This window comes from Lonchura striata, chromosome 25 (assembly GCF_046129695.1).
Source record: "Lonchura striata isolate bLonStr1 chromosome 25, bLonStr1.mat, whole genome shotgun sequence".
In the NCBI taxonomy this organism is placed as follows: Eukaryota; Metazoa; Chordata; class Aves; order Passeriformes; family Estrildidae; genus Lonchura; species Lonchura striata.
In genome coordinates this window covers 8,330,279-8,349,254 of record NC_134627.1, presented here as the reverse complement: position 1 = coordinate 8,349,254, position 18,976 = coordinate 8,330,279, and the positions used below count along the sequence as shown (strand labels likewise).

The window sequence follows — 18,976 nt, the reverse complement described above, 5'->3', positions numbered from 1 at the left end:
CCACAGGAATCTGTGTGGGAATGGGAAAAGGGGCAGGAATCTCAGACAGATCCATGTGGGAAGGGCAGGAATCCCATGTGGATCCATGTGGGCAGGAATCCCACAGGGGTTGGTGTGGGAAGGGGCAGGAATCTCACCCAGATCCATCTGGGAAGGGGAGGAATCCCACAGGAATCTGTGTGGGAATGGGAGACGGGGCAGGAATCCCACAGGGATCCGTGAGGGAAGGGGCAGAAATCCTGCATGGAGAAAGGGAGGGCAGGAATCCCATGTGGATCCATGTGGGAAGGGAAGAAGTGGCAGTAATTCTGTGTGGATCCATGCGAGAATGCCCGCGCCATAAAGAACAAAACACCGCTCCCTGTGTGCCCCGGGGGATCAGCCCCGAATCTCCCCGCGGGGACGGGGGAGGCTCCCAGCAGCACCACCCAGGGCTGTAAGGGCGCCGGGAGCTCCCGCGGGCAGCCGGGCTGAGGCGGCGGCCGGGCAGCGGCTGCGGCCCTCAGCGCGCCGGGGCCGCCATGGCGGCCTCACCCCGCCCGTTGCCACGGCAACCGCTGCGGGGGCAAAGCGATTGGTGCGCGCCGCTGCCATTCAAATTCTCTGCGTCGTCTCATTGGTTGATATCGCTGTCACTCAGTAGGGGTTATACGCGCCATTGGGTGGGCGCGCTGTCACTCAAGCACGCAGCGGGGCGAGCCGCGCTTCCCCGCTTCTGATTCTCCATTGGCTCGGCCGCGCCGAGCGCGACGGCCGCCCGCGCCTTCTCGCGCGCCCATTGGTCAGTTCGCCTGCCAATCAAAGCGCCGCCGGGGAGGCGGGAGGCACTCCCAGCCGCTCGCTTCCCATTGGTCCGCGCCGCGCTCTCACCTCCCCTCGGCGGGCGGTGATTGGCGGCGGGGCGGGGGGGGCGGTTGGGCCGGGGCGGGGAGCGGGAGCGGCGGCGGCGGCGGGGCCGGAGCGGCGGCGGCGGAGCCCGGCGGGTACCGGAATCTGTGGCGGAGGGTGCGGGGAGGCGGCGTGCGGAGGTGGCGGCGGCGGCGACGGCGCGCTTGGGGCGGGGCCGGCCGCGCTCTGAGGGGGGACGGCGAGGCCGCGGGAGCGCGCGCGCGGGTGGGGCGGGGTCACGTGGCCGCACCTGGAAAAGGGGGGGGGGGGTGCGAGGTCACGTGGGGCCTTAAAGGGCCCCGGTACCGGGAACGGGAACGGGGCGCGCACGTGGCTCCCCCCCACTGGGGACCCCCAAAAAAACCGGGGACACCCCCCCTATACACACACACCCCCTCAAAAATCCGGGAGCCGCCAGCTCGGCATCCCCCGGCTGCGGGCGCGCACGGCGGGAGCCGCCCCGGTGGGACCGGGAGCGTTCCCGGTTTTCCGTGGAAAAGCCCCGGCGCGGCTGGAAGCACGGCAAGGCGGAAAGGCGGGCGGATTCCTTGGGCCGGCGGGAAGTTGACGCAGCTGCCTAAGAATAGCTCGGGCAGCGGAGGGAGCCCGGGGCGGGCAGGGCACCGGGAATCGCGGCGCGATTCCCGGGATTCGGCGGGGGAAGGCCGGCGGGGTGGCGCCCCGCTGGTACCGAGCTTGCTCTGTGGTTGCGTTGCAGCTGCTGATGAAATCGCAGCCGGGAGCGTCGCAGGCTTTGGACCTTCCCAGGCTCGGGACCTTTGACTCATAAAAGGAGCAGAAAAGGGCGGAAAGCGCCGGGAGAGCGGAGGAGGAGGAGGAGGAGCAGGAGCTGAGGAGGAAGAGCAGAGCCCGGAGCTGCGGGGGACACCGAAAGTCGCTGCATGAGGAGCTTTGGGACAGTAAGTCAACAGGGAATCGGGGATTCCAACTCTCCGCCCGGCATAAAAACAAAAGTCAAGGCGAGGGTGGAGCTGCCGGGGCAGCTCCCTCCTTTAAACTCTGATTATCTCCGCTTCTCCGCGCTCCAATTTCCTGATTTTTGCACAGGAAAACCGAGCTTCGTTGAACTAAAAACCTTTTGAGCGTTCTTTAAACTTTTCTCCCGGTTTTTAGCTGTGCCCTGAAGGGCAGAAACTGTTTGAAAGTGGGGCAGAGCAAAGCCAAACCCACCCAACCTGTTGTGGAGGCTGCGCCTTCCCTCGTTCTCCATCCCCAACCTCACTCTTTATTTTTTATTGACTTTATTTTGTTTTCCCCTCCACCAGAGATTCTCTTTCCAAAGAAACATTTTACAGAAGGCCTGATCCAGCTCACCATCCTGTTTCCCTCACTCTCCATCCCCAACCTCAGACTTTGTTGTGTTTTTAATTAATTTTATTTTGTTTCCTCTGCCCCAGAGTTGCTCTCCCTGAAGAAATACTTCCAGCTCACCATCCTGCTCAGCCTCACTCGCCATCCCCAGACTTCGGTTTTTATTCACTTTTATTTTGTTTCCTCTCCCCCAGAGATGCTCTCCTGATCCAGCTCACCATGTTGCTCAGCCTGTTTGTCCATCCCCAACCTTTGTGATTTTTTGTTATTAATTTTATTTTGTTTTTCTGTCTCTGAAGAAACTTCAGGGAAGGCCTGATCCAGTTCGCCATCCTGTCTCCCTCACTCTCCATCCCCAACCCCAACCTTTGTTGTGTTTTTTATTCCCTTTATTTTGTTTTTCCTTCTCCAGACAGAGATGCTGTCCCTGGAGAAACATGTCAGGGAAGGCCTGATCCAGCTCACCATCCTGCTCAGTCTCATTGTCCATCCCCAGACTTTGGTTTTTATTCACTTTATTTTGTTTCCTCCCGTAGAGATGCTGTCCCTGAAGAAGTACTTCATGGAAGGCCTGATCCAGCTTACCATCCTGCTCAGTCTTGTTTCCCATCCCCAACTTTTGTTTTTTATTCACTTTATTTTGTTTCCTCCTGCAGAGATGCTGTCCCTGAAGAAGTACTTCCAGTTCACCATCCTGCTCAGTCTCGCTATCCATTCTCAATATTTGTGGGTTTTTTTATTCACTTTATTTTGTTTCCTCCCCAGAGATGCTGTCCCTGAAGAAACACTTCACAGAGGGCCTGATCCAGTTCACCATATTGCTCAATCTCACTGTCCATCCCCAGACTTTGTTTTTTATTCACTGTATTTTGTTTCCCTCCCCAGAGATGCTGTCCCTGAAGAAGTACTTCCAGTTCACCATCCTGCTCAGTCTTGTTTCCCATCCCCAACCTTTGTTTTTTATTTGCTTTATTTTGTTTCCTCCCCAGCGATGCTGTCCCTGAAGAAGTACTTCCAGTTCACCATCCTGCTCAGTGTCACTATCCATTCTCAATATTTGTGGGTTTTTTTATTCACTGTATTTTGTTTCCTCCCCAGAGATGCTGTCCCTGAAGAAGTACTTCACGGAGGGCCTGATCCAGTTCACCATCCTGCTCAGTCTCACTATCCATTCTCAATATTTGTGGGTTTTTTTATTCACTGTATTTTGTTTCCTCCCCAGAGATGCTGTCCCTGAAGAAGTACTTCCAGTTCACCATCCTGCTCAATCTCACTGTCCATCCCCACACTTTGTTTTTTATTCACTGTATTTTGTTTCCCTCCCCAGCGATGCTGAGCCTGAAGAAGTACTTCCAGTTCACCATCCTGCTCAGTCTCACTATCCATTCTCAATATTTGTGGGTTTTTTTATTCACTGTATTTTGTTTCCTCCCCAGAGATGCTGTCCCTGAAGAAGTACTTCACGGAGGGCCTGATCCAGTTCACCATCCTGCTGAGCCTGGTGGGCGTGCGCGTGGACGTGGACACGTACCTGGGCTCGCAGCTGCCGCCGCTGCGGGAGATCATCCTGGGCCAGAGCTCGGCCTACACGCAGACGCAGTTCCACCGCCTGCGCGGGCCCTGGGCCGGCCATGGGCTGCCCCCCAAGAGCGCGGGGCTGGAGGGGCTGCCGGGCGCCCGCCGCCTGCTCAGCCTGGACCGGCTGCGCGTGCCCCGCGCCCGCGTCAGCGCCTGGCTGGTGCACCGCGACGCCGAGGCCGCCGTGCCCGCCGGGCAGCCCGGCGCGGCCGGCCCGCTGCAGGACGGCTCCGGCGGCGACGGCGGCGCCCGCGACGGCGCGCCCGAGCAGGGCTTCGGGGAGGAGATGGAGGATCTGGGAGCCGTGGCGGCGCCCGGCAACGGGGATCTCACCAAGGAGGTAGGGAGCACGGGGTCTGGGGGTTTGGGGGGAGGGAGGTGGGGAACGGGGGTTTGGGGGGTTTGCAGGGAGGTTCTGGGGTGGGTTTGGGGGTTGTGTTTGATGGTGCAATGCTGGATTGTGGTCGTGGAGAGAGGTGTCGGTGCTCATCCATGGCCTTGGGTCCTTCCAGGTGTATGGAATGGGGGTGTCAGTGCTCAGCTATGGCACTAGGTCCTTCCAGGTGTATGGAATGGGGGTGTCAGTGCTCATCCATGGCCTTGGGTCCTTCCAGGTGTATGGAATGGGGGTGTCAGTGCTCATCTATGGCCTTGGGTCCTTCCAGGTGTATGGAATGGGGGTGTCAGTGCTCATCCATGGCCTTGGGTCCTTCCAGGTGTATGGAATGGGGGTGTCAGTGCTCATCCATGGCCTTGGGTCCTTCCAGGTGTATGGAATGGGGGTGTCAGTGCTCATCCATGGCACCAGGTCCTTCCAGGTGTATGGAATGGGGGTGTCAGTGCTCAGCTATGGCACTAGGTCCTTCCAGGTGTATGGAATGGGGGTGTCAGTGCTCATCCATGGCCTTGGGTCCTTCCAGGTGTATGGAATGGGGGTGTCAGTGCTCATCCATGGCCTTGGGTCCTTCCAGGTGTATGAAATGGGGGTGTCAGTGCTCATCTATGGCACTAGGTCCTTCCAGGTGTATGGAATGGGGGTGTTGGTGCTGATCTATGGCCCCAGGTCCTTCCAGGGTCATGGAGAAAGGATGTTGATGCTGATCCATGGCCTTGCGTCCTTCCAGGGTCATGGAGAAAGGGTGTCGGTGCTGATCCATGGCCTTGGGTCCTTCCAGGGGTATGGAATGGGGGTGTCGGTGCTGATCCAGGGCCTTGGGTCCTTCTAGGGGTATGGAATGGGGGTGTCAGTGCTGATCCATGGCCCCAGGTCCTTCCAGGGGTATGGAGAGAGGGTGTCAGTGCTGATACATGTATTTGGGTCCTTTCAGGGACATAGAGAAACGTTGTCGGTGCTGATCCAGGGCCTTGGGTCCTTCCAGGTGTATGGAATGGGGGTGTCAGTGCTGGATCGGGGCTGGTATCAGGAATTCTGGGGTGCTTTTCCCTTTTTCTCTGCCCTGTTCTGGCTCCAGTGCTGGATCGGGGCAGGTGTCAGTAATTCTGGGGTAGTTCCGGGGCACTTTTCCCATTTTCTCTGCCCTGTTCTGGCTCCAGGGGAGCAGTGGAAGGAGGGGGAAGGAGCTGGGGGCCCCTCGTGACTCTGGGGATTGGGAAAGAGCAATCCAGCTGGGAAATCAACAGCAGCGTTGGGAAACAGCCCTGGCCCAGGTGTGGAGCAGGTGGTTGGGCTGGAGCCCGGCCAGGAGCTGGGCCTCCCTCAGTTCTCCTCCCAAAATTCAGTTCCTCCCCCAGTTCTCCTCCCAAAATTCAGTTCCACCCCCAGTTCTCCTCCCAAAGTTCAGTTCCTCCCCCAGTTTTCCTCCCAAAGTTCAGTTCCTCTCCCATTTTTCCTCCCAAAGTTCAGGTCCTCAATTTTCCTCCCCAGAATTCAGTTCCTCCCAAAGTTCAGTTCCTCCCTCACTTTTCCACCCCAGAATTCAGTTCCTTATTCAGTTTACCTCCCCAAAATTCAGTTCCTCACTTAATTTTCCTCCCAAAATTCAGTTCCTCACTCAGTTTTCATCCCCAGAATTCAGTTCCTGTTTTCCTCCCCAGAATTCTGTTCTTCACTCAGTTTTCCTCCCAAAATTCAGTTCCTGGCTCACTTTTCCTCCCCAGAATTCAGTTCCTGGCTCACATTTTCTCCTCAGAATTTGGTTCCTGCCTCAGTTTCCCTCTCCAGAATTCAGCTCCTGCCTCAGTTTCCCTCCCCAGCGGGCTGGGCAGGGGGGGTTTGGTTTTCCTGCCTGAGCCAGAAGCTTTGGGAAGGCCGGGATGGATTCCAGCCCGGGATCCTTGGGTCCTTCCAGGTGTGTGGAATGTGGTGTCAGTGCTGATCCATGGCCTTGGGTCCTTCCAGGTGTGTGGAATGTGGTGTCAGTGCTGATCCAAGGCCCCAGGTCCTTTCAGGTGTGTGGAATGGGGGTGTCAGTGCTGATCCCAGGTCCTTCCAGGTGTGTGGAATGTGGTGTCAGTGCTGATCCCAGGTCCTTTCAGGTGTGTGGAATGGGGGTGTCAGTGCTGATCCCAGGTCCTTCCAGGTGTGTGGAATGTGGTGTCAGTGCTGATCCAAGGCCCCAGGTCCTTCCAGGTGTGTGGAATGTGGTGTCAGTGCTGATCCAAGGCCCCAGGTCCTTCCAGGTGTGTGGAATGTGGTGTCAGTGCTGATCCAGGTCCTTTCAGGTGTGTGGAATGGGGGTGTCAGTGCTAATCCAAGGCCCCAGGTCCTTCCAGGTGTGTGGAATGTGGTGTCAGTGCTGATCCAAGGCCCCAGGTCCTTCCAGGTGTGTGGAATGGGGGTGTCAGTGCTGATCCAAGGCCCCAGGTCCTTCCAGGGTGGCTCTGCCCTCCCAGCGGGACAGGGGGAGCCACTGGCTTGGGCTGCAGCAGGGATCGGGATTGGGATCGGGGTCAGGGTCAGGATTGGGATCGGGGTCAGGATTGGGATCGGGGTCAGGATCAGGGTTGGGCTGTGGCGAGCGCTGGGAGCACTGCAGGGACAGACTGGAGGGGATGGAGCCGGCCCTGGGAATGTCACCCCCGTTCCCTGCCCGTTCCTGGGAATGTCACCCCCATTCCCAGCCCATTCCCAGGGGAAAATCCCAGCGGTGCCAGGGGGACACGAGGCTGAAGGTCCCCACCTTGTGCCATCCCTGGGGATTCCCCGGGAGGGATTCCCGGCCTCGGGTTCTGCCGGATCCTGGCCTTGTGCAAGGTCACTGGGGAAGGCTCTGCCGCCCTTCCCGAATTTGGGATTCCGGGCTCTGAGGAGCTTCGGGCAGGAAAACCGGGATCACATTCTGGGGGGATCTGGGGCAGCTGCCATTTTCCAGGATTTTGGGGGCAGAGAGGCCGGGAGCTGCCGTTTTCCAGGATTTTTAGGGGATTTGGGGGCAGAGGGATCTGTGGCCGCACCTTCCCTGATCCCGGCCCTTCCCACATCCCCCTCATCCTCGGGGCTCTGCTTTCCTTCATTTCCTCCCTGATCCCGGCTTTTCCTGCATCCCTGCTTGTTCTCAGGGCTCTGTTTTCCATGATATCCCCCAAAACCGTGGCTTGACAGGATCTGTGCTCTTCCTCGGGGCTACTTTTCCATAATCTCCCCCCAATCCCAGATTTTCCTGGATCCCTGCTCTTCCTCAGGGCTGCTTTTCCATGATTTCCCCCCCAATCCTGGCTTTTCCCACATCCCTGCTCTCTCTCACCTCTGTTTCCTGGATTTTCCTGTTCTCCCCCAGCTCTGTTTTCCATTATTTCCCCCAAATCCCGGCTTTCCCTGCTCTCTCCCAGCTCAATTTTCCATTATTTCCCCGCAATCCCGGCTTTCCCTGCTCTCCCCCAGCTCCGTTCTCCCGATTTCCCCGCAATCCCGGATTTCGCTGCTCTCCCGGCTCCGTTTTCCCGATTCCCGAGGCCGCCGCGGCTCCAGGAAATCCCGAGCGCGGCTCCCACGTCACTCCCTCACCCCATCCCGCCGCTCTCCTCCCCTCCCGCATTTTCCTTTTGGGGTTATTTTTTTTTAAGGCTGCGATTTTCCACCCCGACTCCCCGGAAAGCGCGGGGAGCCGGGAATATTCCCGCCGGGAATGCCCCGGGAGCGGCGGGGCCGGCCCGGGCGGGGATGGAGCTGCAGATGGCTCCGGGGCCGGGCTGGAAATTTTTCCATGACTTTTTCCTGGCACATTGCGACTCCCGGTGGGTTGTGCGCGGTCCAGGCGCGACCTTGCCGGGGGAATACGGGCGATATAAATAATTTTGGGAAGCTGGAACTCGCTCCGGGAATGCTGTGCGGGATTTTTTTTTAATATATATATATATAATTTTTTTTTTCTTTTTTGGGCGTTGCAGCACCCGGAGAGCGGGCGGGGCTGGAGTGGGGTGTGGGGGGAGGTTCAGGGGAATTATGAAACCCACTTGATTTTTATCCCACGGATAAAAAAATGCCGGTTTTGAGCCGGGTCTAGAGACAAAGCTGGGATTAAATCCCAGCGCTTCTCTGCAGCATTGGGGGTGGGGAGGGCGGCCGAGGCTCCGTGCCCGGGGCCGTTTCCACAACACGAGGATAAAAATACGTGGGGCATGTGATGAGCTGCGGGGGCTCAGCGCCGTCCCAACCCCCCCCGCCCGGGGGATCTCCTTACACTTGGCCGCCGTTACCGGGGCGTGCCCGCGCCCAGGAGCACCGGGGGCAGCAGGGGCTCACCGGGGGTCGCGGGCCGCGGTGTGCCGGGGGACGGGGGGGAGGTGGCCGCGGGCTGTGCGGGGTCCCGGGCCGGGGTCCCGGTGCTCCCCCCCCCCCCCCTCCGCTCCCGGTGCGGCGCGGGCGGGGCCGGGGGGGGCGGGGCGGCCCCGCTGCGCCAGGGCGGGGGCGCGGCCCGGTGGGCGCCGCGCGAGGCGCTGATTGGCTGAGCCGGCGGCCCCCGCCGGCGCTGATTGGTCAGGGCGGCGGCCCCCGTGGGCGCCGATTGGTCGCGGCCACCGCCCGGGGCGGGGCGGGGCCGTCGGCGGAGGGGGCGTGGCCCGGGAGCGCCGCATCCCGGCGGGGAGGGGGCGGGGCCCGGCCGAGGGGGCGGGGCTTGGCGGCCGCCGCAGCCGGGAACGGCGGGGGGAGGGTGGGGGGGGGCGGCCCCGCCGAGCCCCTCCCGGTCCCTCCCGAGCCCCTCCCGGTCCCTCCCGGCCCCGCCGAGCCCCTCCCGGCCCCGGGGGCCGCCGCCGCAGCCACAGCAGCATCCTCCGCACCGGGGGCGGGGGCGGCTGCTGCCGCCGCAGCGGGGCCGCGCGGACACCTGTGGCCGGTGGGGCGGAGCGGAGCGCGGCTCCCCCCGCCGCTGCCGCCGCCGCCGCCGCCGCCGCCCCGGCCGGCGATGCGTGCGCGGCGCCGCGCCCCGGCCAGCCCGCCCCGCCGCCGCCGCCTCCTCCTCCTCCTCTTTCTCCCCCGGGGACCATGATCGGCGTGCGCCGCGGCCCGGGCGGCAGCTGGGGACATGAGAAAGGTACCGGGGCCGCCCCGAGGAGCGGGGGGATGCCCGGGCGGGGGGGGCTGCGGGCAGCCCGGTGGCGGCGGGCGGCGGGCAGGGGCCCGGCGGAGCGGCTGAAGTTGCATCAGGTGGGTGGGAATGCGGGGATTTTCCTGCCACCCCACCCCTTATGCAAATGGCCGGGATGGCACCACGGGCTGATGCAAGGCGGGCACGGCGCAGCCGGCGCCGCGCCGCGGGCCCGGGCGGCCCCCGGCGGCGGGCGGGCGGCCATGGGCGGCGGGCAGGGCAGCGCCGGCCATGCCGAGCCCGCGGGGCCGCTCCCGGCCCGCCCGGCGGCGGCGGCGGCCGAGCGCGGCCCGGCCCCGGGTGGGCTGCGGGCCGGGCCGGGGGGTCCCCGGGGAGGGGCCGCAGGGTGGGGACCCCTCCCCAGGCCAGGGGGGCTGAAGGCAATGTGGTCTGTCTTGCAGGACATCGATTTGATTGACATCCTGTGGAGACAGGATATCGATCTCGGCGCTGGGCGAGAGATTTTTGACTACAGCCACCGACAGAAAGAGAGCGAAGTGGACAAAGAGCTGAGCGATGGGAGGGAGCGCGGGGACAGCTGGAGGAGTGCAGGGAATGAGGTCTTGGATAGAATCCCGCTAGTTGATGGAGAGACCGGGGAGAGTTTCCCTGCGCAGGTAACGCCCCGGGCCGGCCGCGCTGGGGCTGCGCTCCCGGGGCCCTCCGGCACTGCCGGTGCCGGTGCCTGCGTGAGGCCGCTCCCGCAGCAGCAGGGTTTGCCCTCCCGGGGCCCTCCGGCGCTGCCGGTGCTGGTGCCTGTGTGGGGCCGCTCCCGCAGCAGCAGGGTTTGCCCTCCCGGGGCTCTCGGTGCTGCCGGTGCCGGTGCCTGCGTGGGGCCGCTCCCGCAGCAGCAGGGTTTGCCCTCCCGGGGCTCTTGGTGCTGCTGGTGCCGGTGCCTGCACGGGGCCGCTCCCGCAGCAGCAGGGTTTGCCCTCCCGGGGCCCTCCGGCGCTGCCGGTGCTGGTGCCTGTGTGGGGCCGCTCCCGCAGCAGCAGGGTTTGCCCTCCCGGGGCTCTCGGTGCTGCCGGTGCCTGTACGGGGCCGCTCCCGCAGCAGCAGGGTTTGCCCTCCCGGGGCTCTCGGTGCTGCCGGTGCCTGCACGGGGCCGCTCCCGCAGCAGCAGGGTTTGCCCTCCCGGGGCTCTCGGTGCTGCCGGTGCCTGCACGGGGCTGCTCCCGCAGCAGCAGCAGCAGGGTTTGCCCTCCCGGGGCTCTCGGTGCTGCCGGTGCCTGCACGGGGCCGCTCCCGCAGCAGCAGGGTTTGCCCTCCCGGGGCTCTCGGTGCTGCCGGTGCCTGCACGGGGCCGCTCCCGCAGCAGCAGGGTTTGTCCTCCCGGGGCTCTCGGTGCTGCCGGTGCCTGCACGGGGCCGCTCCCGCAGCAGCAGCAGCAGGGTTTGCCCTCCCGGGGCTCTCGGTGCTGCCGGTGCCGGTGCCTGCACGGGGCCGCTCCCGCAGCAGCAGCAGGGTCTGCCCAGGTGGGCAGCGGCTTTTGGGCAGGGCCGGCCGTGTCCCCTCGGGCAGCCGCAGAGTGGCCCTGGCCTGTGCGGCCGGAGGGGACAGCAGGGACAGCACAGCAGGGACAGCAGGCACAGCAGGCTGGCCGGCAGCGGCGGCGGCGCTGGCGCTTTCCCGTAGCCCCGAGCAGCGGGAGGATGGAGCCAGCACAGGAGCACTGGGTGGGGCTCTGGCTCTTTTTTGGATGCGCTGCGATCCAGCCCTGCTGGAAGGGAGCTGATTCCAGCCAAGGCCGCGGCTCCCAGCCCGTGTCTCTGCTGTCTCCCCAGGTGCCCGGAGCGGAGGACCAGACCGCCCTGTCCCTGGAGGAGTGCCTTAGGCTGCTGGAGGCCACCTTCCCCTTCGGGGACAACTCCGAGGTGAGCCCCCGGGGTGGATCCCCAGGCTCTCGCTGCGCTTTCGGTGCCTCCCGTGCTTCTCCCGCAGCAGCAAATTGGGTTTAGCTGCTCCAGGAGGCTCCAGGCCCCCTGCGAAACCACGCGGGGAGGGGGGGCCGCGGCTAATTAAAACCTCCTGGCTTTGCTCCTCGTTAGTTCACAGGAAAGCGGGCGGGAAGGGCGCTGGGCTGCGGGTGGCTGAATCCCTGAACATCCCTGAACATCCATGTGCATCCCCGAGCCCCCATGCCTGGGAATCCATCCCTGAGAATCCCTGAACATCCCTGTGCATTCCTGAGCCCCCAGCCCTGAGAATCGCTGTGCCTCCCTGAGAATCCATCCCTGAGAATTCCTGAAAATCCATATGCATCCCTAGGCATCCATCCCTGCTCATCCCCGAGTATCTCTGAACATTCCTGAGCATCCATCCCTGAGAATCCCTGAATGTTCCTGAGAATCCCTGAGTGTCCATCCCTGAGAATCCATCTCTGAGAATCCCTGAATGTTCCCATGAATCCCTGAGAATCCATCCCTGAGCGTCCATCCCTGAGCATCCTTGAAAATCCCTGAATGTTCCTGAGCATCCCTGAGTGTCCATCCCTGAAAATCCATCCCTGAGAATCCCTGAATGTTCCTGAGAATCCCTGAGTGTCCATCCCTGAGAATCCATCTCTGAGAATCCCTGAATGTTCCTGAGAATCCCTGAGTGTCCATCCCTGAGAATCCCTGAATGTTCCTGAGAATCCCTGAGTGTCCATCCCTGAGAATCCCTGAATGTTGCCATGAATCCCTGAGAGTCCATCCCTGAGCGTCCATCCCTGAGCATCCTTGAAAATCCGTGAATGTTCCTGAGCATCCCTGAGTGTCCATCCCTGAAAATCCATCCCTGAGGATCCCTGAATTTTCCCGTGAATCCCCGAATGTTCCCGTGGATCCCGGAGCGTCCCCGAGGTGCCAGCCCTGACTCCCTGCCGTGCTCAGTTCCCAGCTGCGGATGTCTCGGCCCTGAGCGAAGCCGTGCCCGGGCAGAGCCGGGCCCCGGGCGGCCCCCCGAGCTTGCTGTCCCCTCTGCTGGCCGAGACCGAGTCGCCCTTCGACCTGGAGCAGCAGTGGCAGGACCTGATGTCCATCATGGAGATGCAGGTGAGCTCCGGGAGGGGCGGGAAGGGCCTCGTCCCTCCGGGTGCGGCCGCGGGAGCTCGGCTCCTGGCCGGCGCGGTGAGGCCGCGGTGAGGCCGTCCCCGGTGCCGGAGCTCCCCCAGCGAGCCGTGCCCGTCTCTTGCAGGCCATGGAGGTGAACAGCACGAGCGCCGAGAGCCTCTACGGCGGCAGCGGCGGGGACCTGCTGGCGTCCAACTACAGCCTGGCCCCCGGCACGCCCATCAACCAGAACGTCAGCCTGCATCAGGCCTCGCTGGGCAGCTGCTCCCAGGACTTCTCCCTCTTCAGCTCGGACATGGAGAGCCCCTCCATGGCGGGCGGCTCGGCCCTGCTGCAGCTGGCGCCCGACAACTCCACCGGCCTCAACGGCACCTTCGGCTCCACCAACCTGAGCGGGATCTTCTTCCCGCCGCAGATGAACGGCACGGCCAACGAGACGGCCGGGCCCGAGCTGCCCGACCCCCTGGGGGGGCTGCTGGACGAGGCCATGCTGGATGAGATCAGCCTGATGGACCTGGCCATCGAGGAGGGCTTCAACCCCGTGCAGGCCTCGCAGCTGGAAGAGGAGTTCGATTCCGACTCAGGTCTTTCCCTGGATTCCGGCCACAGCCCCGCGTCCCTCAGCAGCTCCGAAGCTTCGTCCTCGTCGTCCTCTTCCTCCTCATCCTCGTCCTCCTCCTCGTTTTCCGAGGAAGGCGCCGTGGGCTACAGCTCGGACTCGGAGAACGTGGACTTCGAGGAGGCGGAAGGGGCGGTTGGCTACCAGCCAGAGTACAGCAAGTTCTGCCGCATGAGCTACCAGGACCCGGCGCAGCTGCACTACCTGCCTTACCTGGAGCACGTCGGCCACAACCACACCTACAACATGGCCCCGGGCGCGCTGGACCCCGAGGAGCCCAAAGTGCCCGGCGCCGGCAAGAAGAGCGGCAAGGAGAAACCGTCGGAGCTGCTGGACAAGCAGCTGAGCCGCGACGAGCACCGCGCCAGGGCCATGAAGATCCCCTTCACCAACGACAAGATCATCAACCTGCCCGTGGAGGAGTTCAACGAGCTCCTGTCCAAGTACCAGCTGAGCGAGGCGCAGCTCAGCCTCATCCGCGACATCCGCCGGCGCGGCAAGAACAAGATGGCGGCGCAGAACTGCCGCAAGAGGAAGCTGGACACCATCCTCAACCTGGAGCGCGACGTGGAGGAGCTGCAGCGCGACAAGTCCAAACTGCTCAGGGAGAAGGTGGAGTTCCTCAAGTCCATCCGGCAGATGAAGCAGAAGGTGCAGAGCCTGTACCAGGAGGTGTTCGGGCGGCTGCGCGACGAGCAGGGCCGGCCCTACTCGCCCAGCCGCTACGCGCTGCAGTACGGCAGCGACGGCAGCGTGCTGCTGATCCCGCGCGCGCCCGCGCCCGCCGAGCCGCAGCCGCGGCGCCAGGAGCGCAAGCAGAAGGACAGGAGGAAGTGAGGGCGGCGGCGGAAGGGAGAGCTGGGACGAGGGCCGAGCCTGGAAGTGCTTGCGGAGGGAACTTTGATGCCTTCTTATCCGATTCTGTCTTCTCCAAGCGCACGCGGCGCCGGCGGCGCGCGCCGGGGACTCTGCGGGAGCGGCCGTCCCGACACCGAGGGGACGGGGACGGAGCCCACCCCAAGCCCAGCTGCCACCGGCCACCCCGGGGTGCTGGGAGAGCAGGGACGAGCTGGCATCGCTGCTGGGGAGGTTGGCACGAGGTGGATAAAACGTTTAAAAAAACAAAAAAAAAAAAAAAAACCAAAAAAAAAAAACCAAACAAAAAAAAAACCAACCCGACAAAAAAAAAATTCCCCACAAAAAAAAAAAAAACAAAACAAACTACTGTTAGGAACGGCTTTAAGTAAGAGAAAAAAAAACAAAAAATAAGAAAAAACAAGAGATTTAAGCGAATGGACTTCAAACCAAGCTATAGGAGAGACGTTTTTCTGAACTTCCAAAGTTCTGTGATTTCAGGTAGTTGGTTGTTTCTAATTTGTTTTTTCCTTTTTTTTTTTTGTTCTTTTTGGGTTTTTTCCCCCATTTTTCCTTTTAACCCGACCCCGTTTTTTTTGCCATCGGTGTGTGTGAGATATTCCGGATTTCTCCTTCCTCGATGGAGATCAGACCAGGGCACACGTGGAGAGACACAAAAGTGGCGTGACTTCCATTAACCCTTTCCAGCCCGAGGAGAGCAGAGCCAGGGGTGACTCCCATTAACCCTTTCCAGCCCGAGGAAAGGCCGAAACCCGTCCTGGGAGGAAGGACAAGGAGGGGGATCCGCGCAGAGCTTTGGGATGGGGAAGGGAGGGAGGAGCAGCAGGATCCTTCCCGAGCACTCGGCCCCTGCCTGCCTCTCCTGGGAAGGGATTTGGGGTCAGGAACAGCACAAGGGGAGCGCTGGGACCCCGATGCCAACCTCAGCCCCGGCCTTGGGCTGTCACCGCGAGCGTTCAACAGCTGCAGGTCCCTTAACCACGCTTGTTTTGGGGTTTTCGGGGGTTCCAGCCTTGATTTGTTTATTTTTCCCTCCCCCCTTTTAGGGTCTAGAAGTGCTTGTGTTGAGTAAGAAACAAAGAAACAAACAAAAAACCTAAAAAAAAAATTACAAAAAGAAAAAAAGAAAAAAAGCCAAAAAAAAAATTTAAAAAAAAGGGAGAAGCCCAAACGTTGAAAGCTGCTCAATGTTCTCTTTGCCATAAAGATTCCGTGTAACCGTGTGATCACATTATAGGATTCTCTTCTGTCCCTAGAGGTGTTGGTCTGACTTCCTTTGTTTTTCAGGAGGGGGGTGGGGGTAGTGCCTTGATCACTGTCAGGTCTCCACACCTCGGAGACCGTCCTAGAGCTGTATTTCCATATAGCACAGCTGGGAGTGTTCTGACTTTACCAGCAACCAGAAAAAAAAAATAAAACAAAACACAAAAAAAACCAATAAAAACCAAAATAGAAATGAAAAAAAAAATAGAAATAATAAATTTAAAAAAAGAAAAAGCTTAAAAAAATGAATAAAATGAAATAACGGCTTTTCCAAGCCAGTCCTGTGCACGGGATCCGAGCAGGATTCCAGGGTGGTTCTTCCACCTGGAGAAGCAGCAGGGAAGGCCCGCTGGCACGATGCGTGTGGGTTTGTGGGAATGTTTTCCAGGTTTTTTCGGGAATGCTTGGAGCTGGGATTGGCCGGGTGGGAGCCTCGAGCCCCCTCCGGCTCCCCGGGAATGAAGCACAAGTTGGGATGTGGGGAGGTTGGAAGGGAGAGAGAGCCCTGTGCGTGTGGTTTAAATTATTTCTTTTTTGTTTCCTCTTAGAAACTTTTTTTGATTTGAATGATCTGTGACCTGTCAGGGAGAGAAGAGAGATTGTTGTGAGCACAGGACAAAAAAAAAAAAAAATAAAAAACGGCTTATTCACTGTACCAGCCTCGGCTCCGAGGGGTTTTATTTGGGATTTGAGGATGGAATTTTGGGAATTCATGGATTTTCTGCCATCACAGCTGCTCCAGATCCAGCTTGGATGGGAAGGAGTTGTTCCAACCCTGCGTGGGATGGAGAAGGAAAAGGAAAAGAAGAAGGAAAAAGAAGGAAAAAAAAAAAGGAGAAGGAAAAAGAAGGAAAGAAAGAAGAAAAAGGAGAAAGGACAAGGAAGAAAAACGAATTTGAAAAGGAGAAAAGAAGGAGAAGGAAAATGAAAGAAAAAAAAGAAAAAGGAGAAGGAAAAAGAAGGAAAGAAAGAAGGAAAAAGAAGGAGAAGGGGAAAGGACAAGGGAGAAAATCTAGAAGGAAAAGGAAGAAGGAAAAAGAAGAAAAAGGTGAAGAGAAGGAAAAGGAAAAAGAAGAAGAAAAAAGAAAGAAAATAAAGGAAAAGAAAAACTGGAATGAAAAGGAGAAGGAAAAGGTAAAGAGAAGGAAAAGGAAAGAGAAGGAGAAGGAAAATAAGGAAAGAAGAAAAACTGGAATGAAAAAGAGAAGGAAAAAGGAGAAGAAAGAAGGAGAGGGAGAAAGGAGAAGAAAAAAGGAGGAGAACGGAAAGAAGGAAAAGGAAGGAGAAGGAAGAAAAACTGGAATAAAAAGGAGAAGAAATAAGGGAAAAGGAGAAGGAGGAAAAGGAGAAGCAGAAACTCCTCTGAGGGTCCAAGCAGCTCTGGCCCTTTTCTCCTGGGTGCATTCCCGGCTCCGCGAGGCGCTGCAGGCCCTGATCCCTCTCCTTGGAATTCTGACTCCCCAGGCCTGGGTTTGCTGCCGGGAATGGCCTGGGAGCCTCCTGCCGGAGCTGCTTCTGTCCCGAGGGTGGAACAGCCCAAATCCTGCCCCAAATCCTGCCCCGGATCCTTCACTGGGAGCGTTTCCCGTGGATTTCCCCGGAAAAGCGGCGCCAAGCCCCTCTTTGGGGGTCGCTGGATGAATGCAGAACTGCCGGAATTGCAGGATGGAATTCTGTGGTGCAGTCCCTGCTCTTCCCAAGGTTTGGTCCTTCCCCAGCCCCTCGGCCCAGCCCAAGCGGAAAATCCAACCCCAATCCCCCTGCAGCCCCAGCCCGGCTTCCCAAAATCCCAAAGGGTCCCAAATCCCTTCTGCTCGGGGTGGGAAGGGGCCGGGTCCCGCTCCCGGAGTCGGAGCCGGATCTGAGCTCAGCCGAGGGGAGGTGGGGCGGTAAATCCACACCGGATCCACTTTAGATCCACATTAAATCCATGCCGGATCCACTCCAGATCCACATCAGATTCCAAATAAATCCATACCGGATCACATCAGATCCACACTGGATCCAAGGATCTCCCCGCTCTCCTCCTGGCTGATGATTCCAGATACTCCTCAGGGGCTGGGTCCCAGCTGGCAGAAAATCCCACAGGGATTCCCTGCAGGGAGCTCACGGGGAAGGGATCCACCGAAGGGATCCACTGCTCCTCCCAGGATCTCTGCTCAGGGGAGGGATCCACTGAAGGGATCCACTGCTCCTCCCGGGATCTCTGCTCAGGGGAGGGATCCACCGAAGGGACCCACTGCTCCTCCCGGGATATCTGCTCAGGGGAGGGATCCACCGAAGGGATCCACTGCTCCTCCCGGGATCTCTGCTCAGGGGAGGGATCCACTGAAGGGATCCACTGCTCCTCCCGGGATCTCTGCTCAGGGGAGGGATCCACCGAAGGGACCCACTGCTCCTCCCAGGATCTCTCTCCGCTCCTGTGCTCTCACAGCTCCTTCCCCGTGCCCAAATCCATCGGGAAGCTCCAGCTGAGCCCAGGGCCTTTGGAGCCTGAGGAAGCTCCGGCTTCCATCCTCTTCCTCCAGGAATCATCTTCTTTCTCCAGGAACTATCATCCTCCTTCCCAGAAACCACCATCCTCCAGGAGCCACCATCCTTCTCCAAGACCATTTGTCTTCCTCCAGGAACCACCATGCTCCTCAAAGAACCACCATCCTCCTCCTCTTCCAAGAACCACCATCTTCCTCCTCGTTCTCCTCCAGGAACCACCGTCTTCCTCCAAGAACCTTCCTCCTCCTCCTCTTCCATGAGCCACCATCTTCCTCGTCTTCCAGGAACTACCAAACATCCTCTTCCTCCTCCTGCAGAAGCCCTCCTCCAGGGAACCAGCATCCTCCTCCTCTTCCAGGAAATACCACCATCCTCCTCCCAGAGCCTTCCTCCTCCTCCAAGAACCTTCCTCCTCCTCCAAGAACCTCCATCCTTCTCCAGGAGACACCAACCATCCTCCTCCTCCTCCAGGAGCCACCATCCTCCTCCAAGAACCTTCCTCCTCCTCCCAGAGCCTTCCTCGTCCTGCAGGAGCCCTCCTCCTCCTCCAAGAACCTTCCTCCTCCTCCCAGAGCCTTCCTCCTCCTCCCAGAGCCTTCCTCATCCTGCAGGAGCCCTCCTCCTCCTCCCAGAGCCTTCCTCCTCCTGCAGGAGCCTTCCTCCTCCTCCCAGAGCCTTCCTCCTCCTGCAGGATCCCTCCTCCTCCTCCCAGAGCCTTCCTCCTCCTCCCAGAGCCTTCCTCCTCCTGCAGGAGCCACCATCCTTCTCCAAGAACCTTCCTCCTCCTCCCAGAGCCTTCCTCCTCTTCCAGGAGCCACCATCCTCCTCCAAGAACCTTCCTCCTCCTCCTCCCAGAGCCTTCCTCGTCCTGCAGAAGCCTTCCTCCTCCTCCCAGAGCCTTCCTCCTCCTGCAGAAGCCCTCCTCCTCCTCCAAGAACCTTCCTCCTCCTCCTCCCAGAGCCTTCCTCGTCCTGCAGAAGCCTTCCTCCTCCTCCCAGAGCCTTCCTCATCCTGCAGAAGCCCTCCTCCTCCTCCCAGAGCCTTCCTCATCCTGCAGGAGCCTTCCTCCTCCTCCCAGAGCCTTCCTCCTCCTCCCAGAGCCTTCCTCCTCCTCCGAGAACCTTCCTCCTCCTCCCAGAGCCTTCCTGGTCCTGCAGGATCCCTCCTCCTCCTCCCAGAGCCTTCCTCATCCTGCAGGAGCCTTCCTCCTCCTCCCAGAGCCTTCCTCCTCCTCCGAGAACCTTCCTCCTCCTCCCAGAGCCTTCCTGGTCCTGCAGGAGCCCTCCTCCTCCTCCCAGATCCTTCCTCCTCCTGCAGGGGCCCTCCTC

At 60.3% G+C, this 18,976-nt stretch overlaps 1 protein-coding gene across 3 annotated transcripts; it reads left to right on the top strand.

Annotated features, from left to right (window-relative positions):
• The first annotated feature begins 913 nt into the window (after nucleotides 1-913).
• On the top strand, nucleotides 914-15,810 carry NFE2L1 (NFE2 like bZIP transcription factor 1). Of its 3 annotated transcripts, none has more exons than XM_077788336.1 (7): nucleotides 914-983; nucleotides 1,607-1,808; nucleotides 3,657-4,138; nucleotides 9,746-9,961; nucleotides 11,129-11,218; nucleotides 12,218-12,379; nucleotides 12,522-15,810. In XM_077788336.1, exons 3-7 carry the CDS (start codon nucleotides 3,659-3,661, stop codon nucleotides 13,851-13,853), a joined length of 2,280 nt encoding a protein of 759 aa, XP_077644462.1. In that variant the 5' UTR covers nucleotides 914-983; nucleotides 1,607-1,808; nucleotides 3,657-3,658; the 3' UTR covers nucleotides 13,854-15,810. The 3 variants fall into 3 exon arrangements, with proteins under 3 accessions (XP_077644462.1, XP_077644463.1, XP_077644464.1); XM_077788337.1 differs by having other exon boundaries at nucleotides 918-1,028; XM_077788338.1 differs by having other exon boundaries at nucleotides 924-1,005.
• The last annotated feature ends 3,166 nt before the right edge of the window (nucleotides 15,811-18,976 follow it).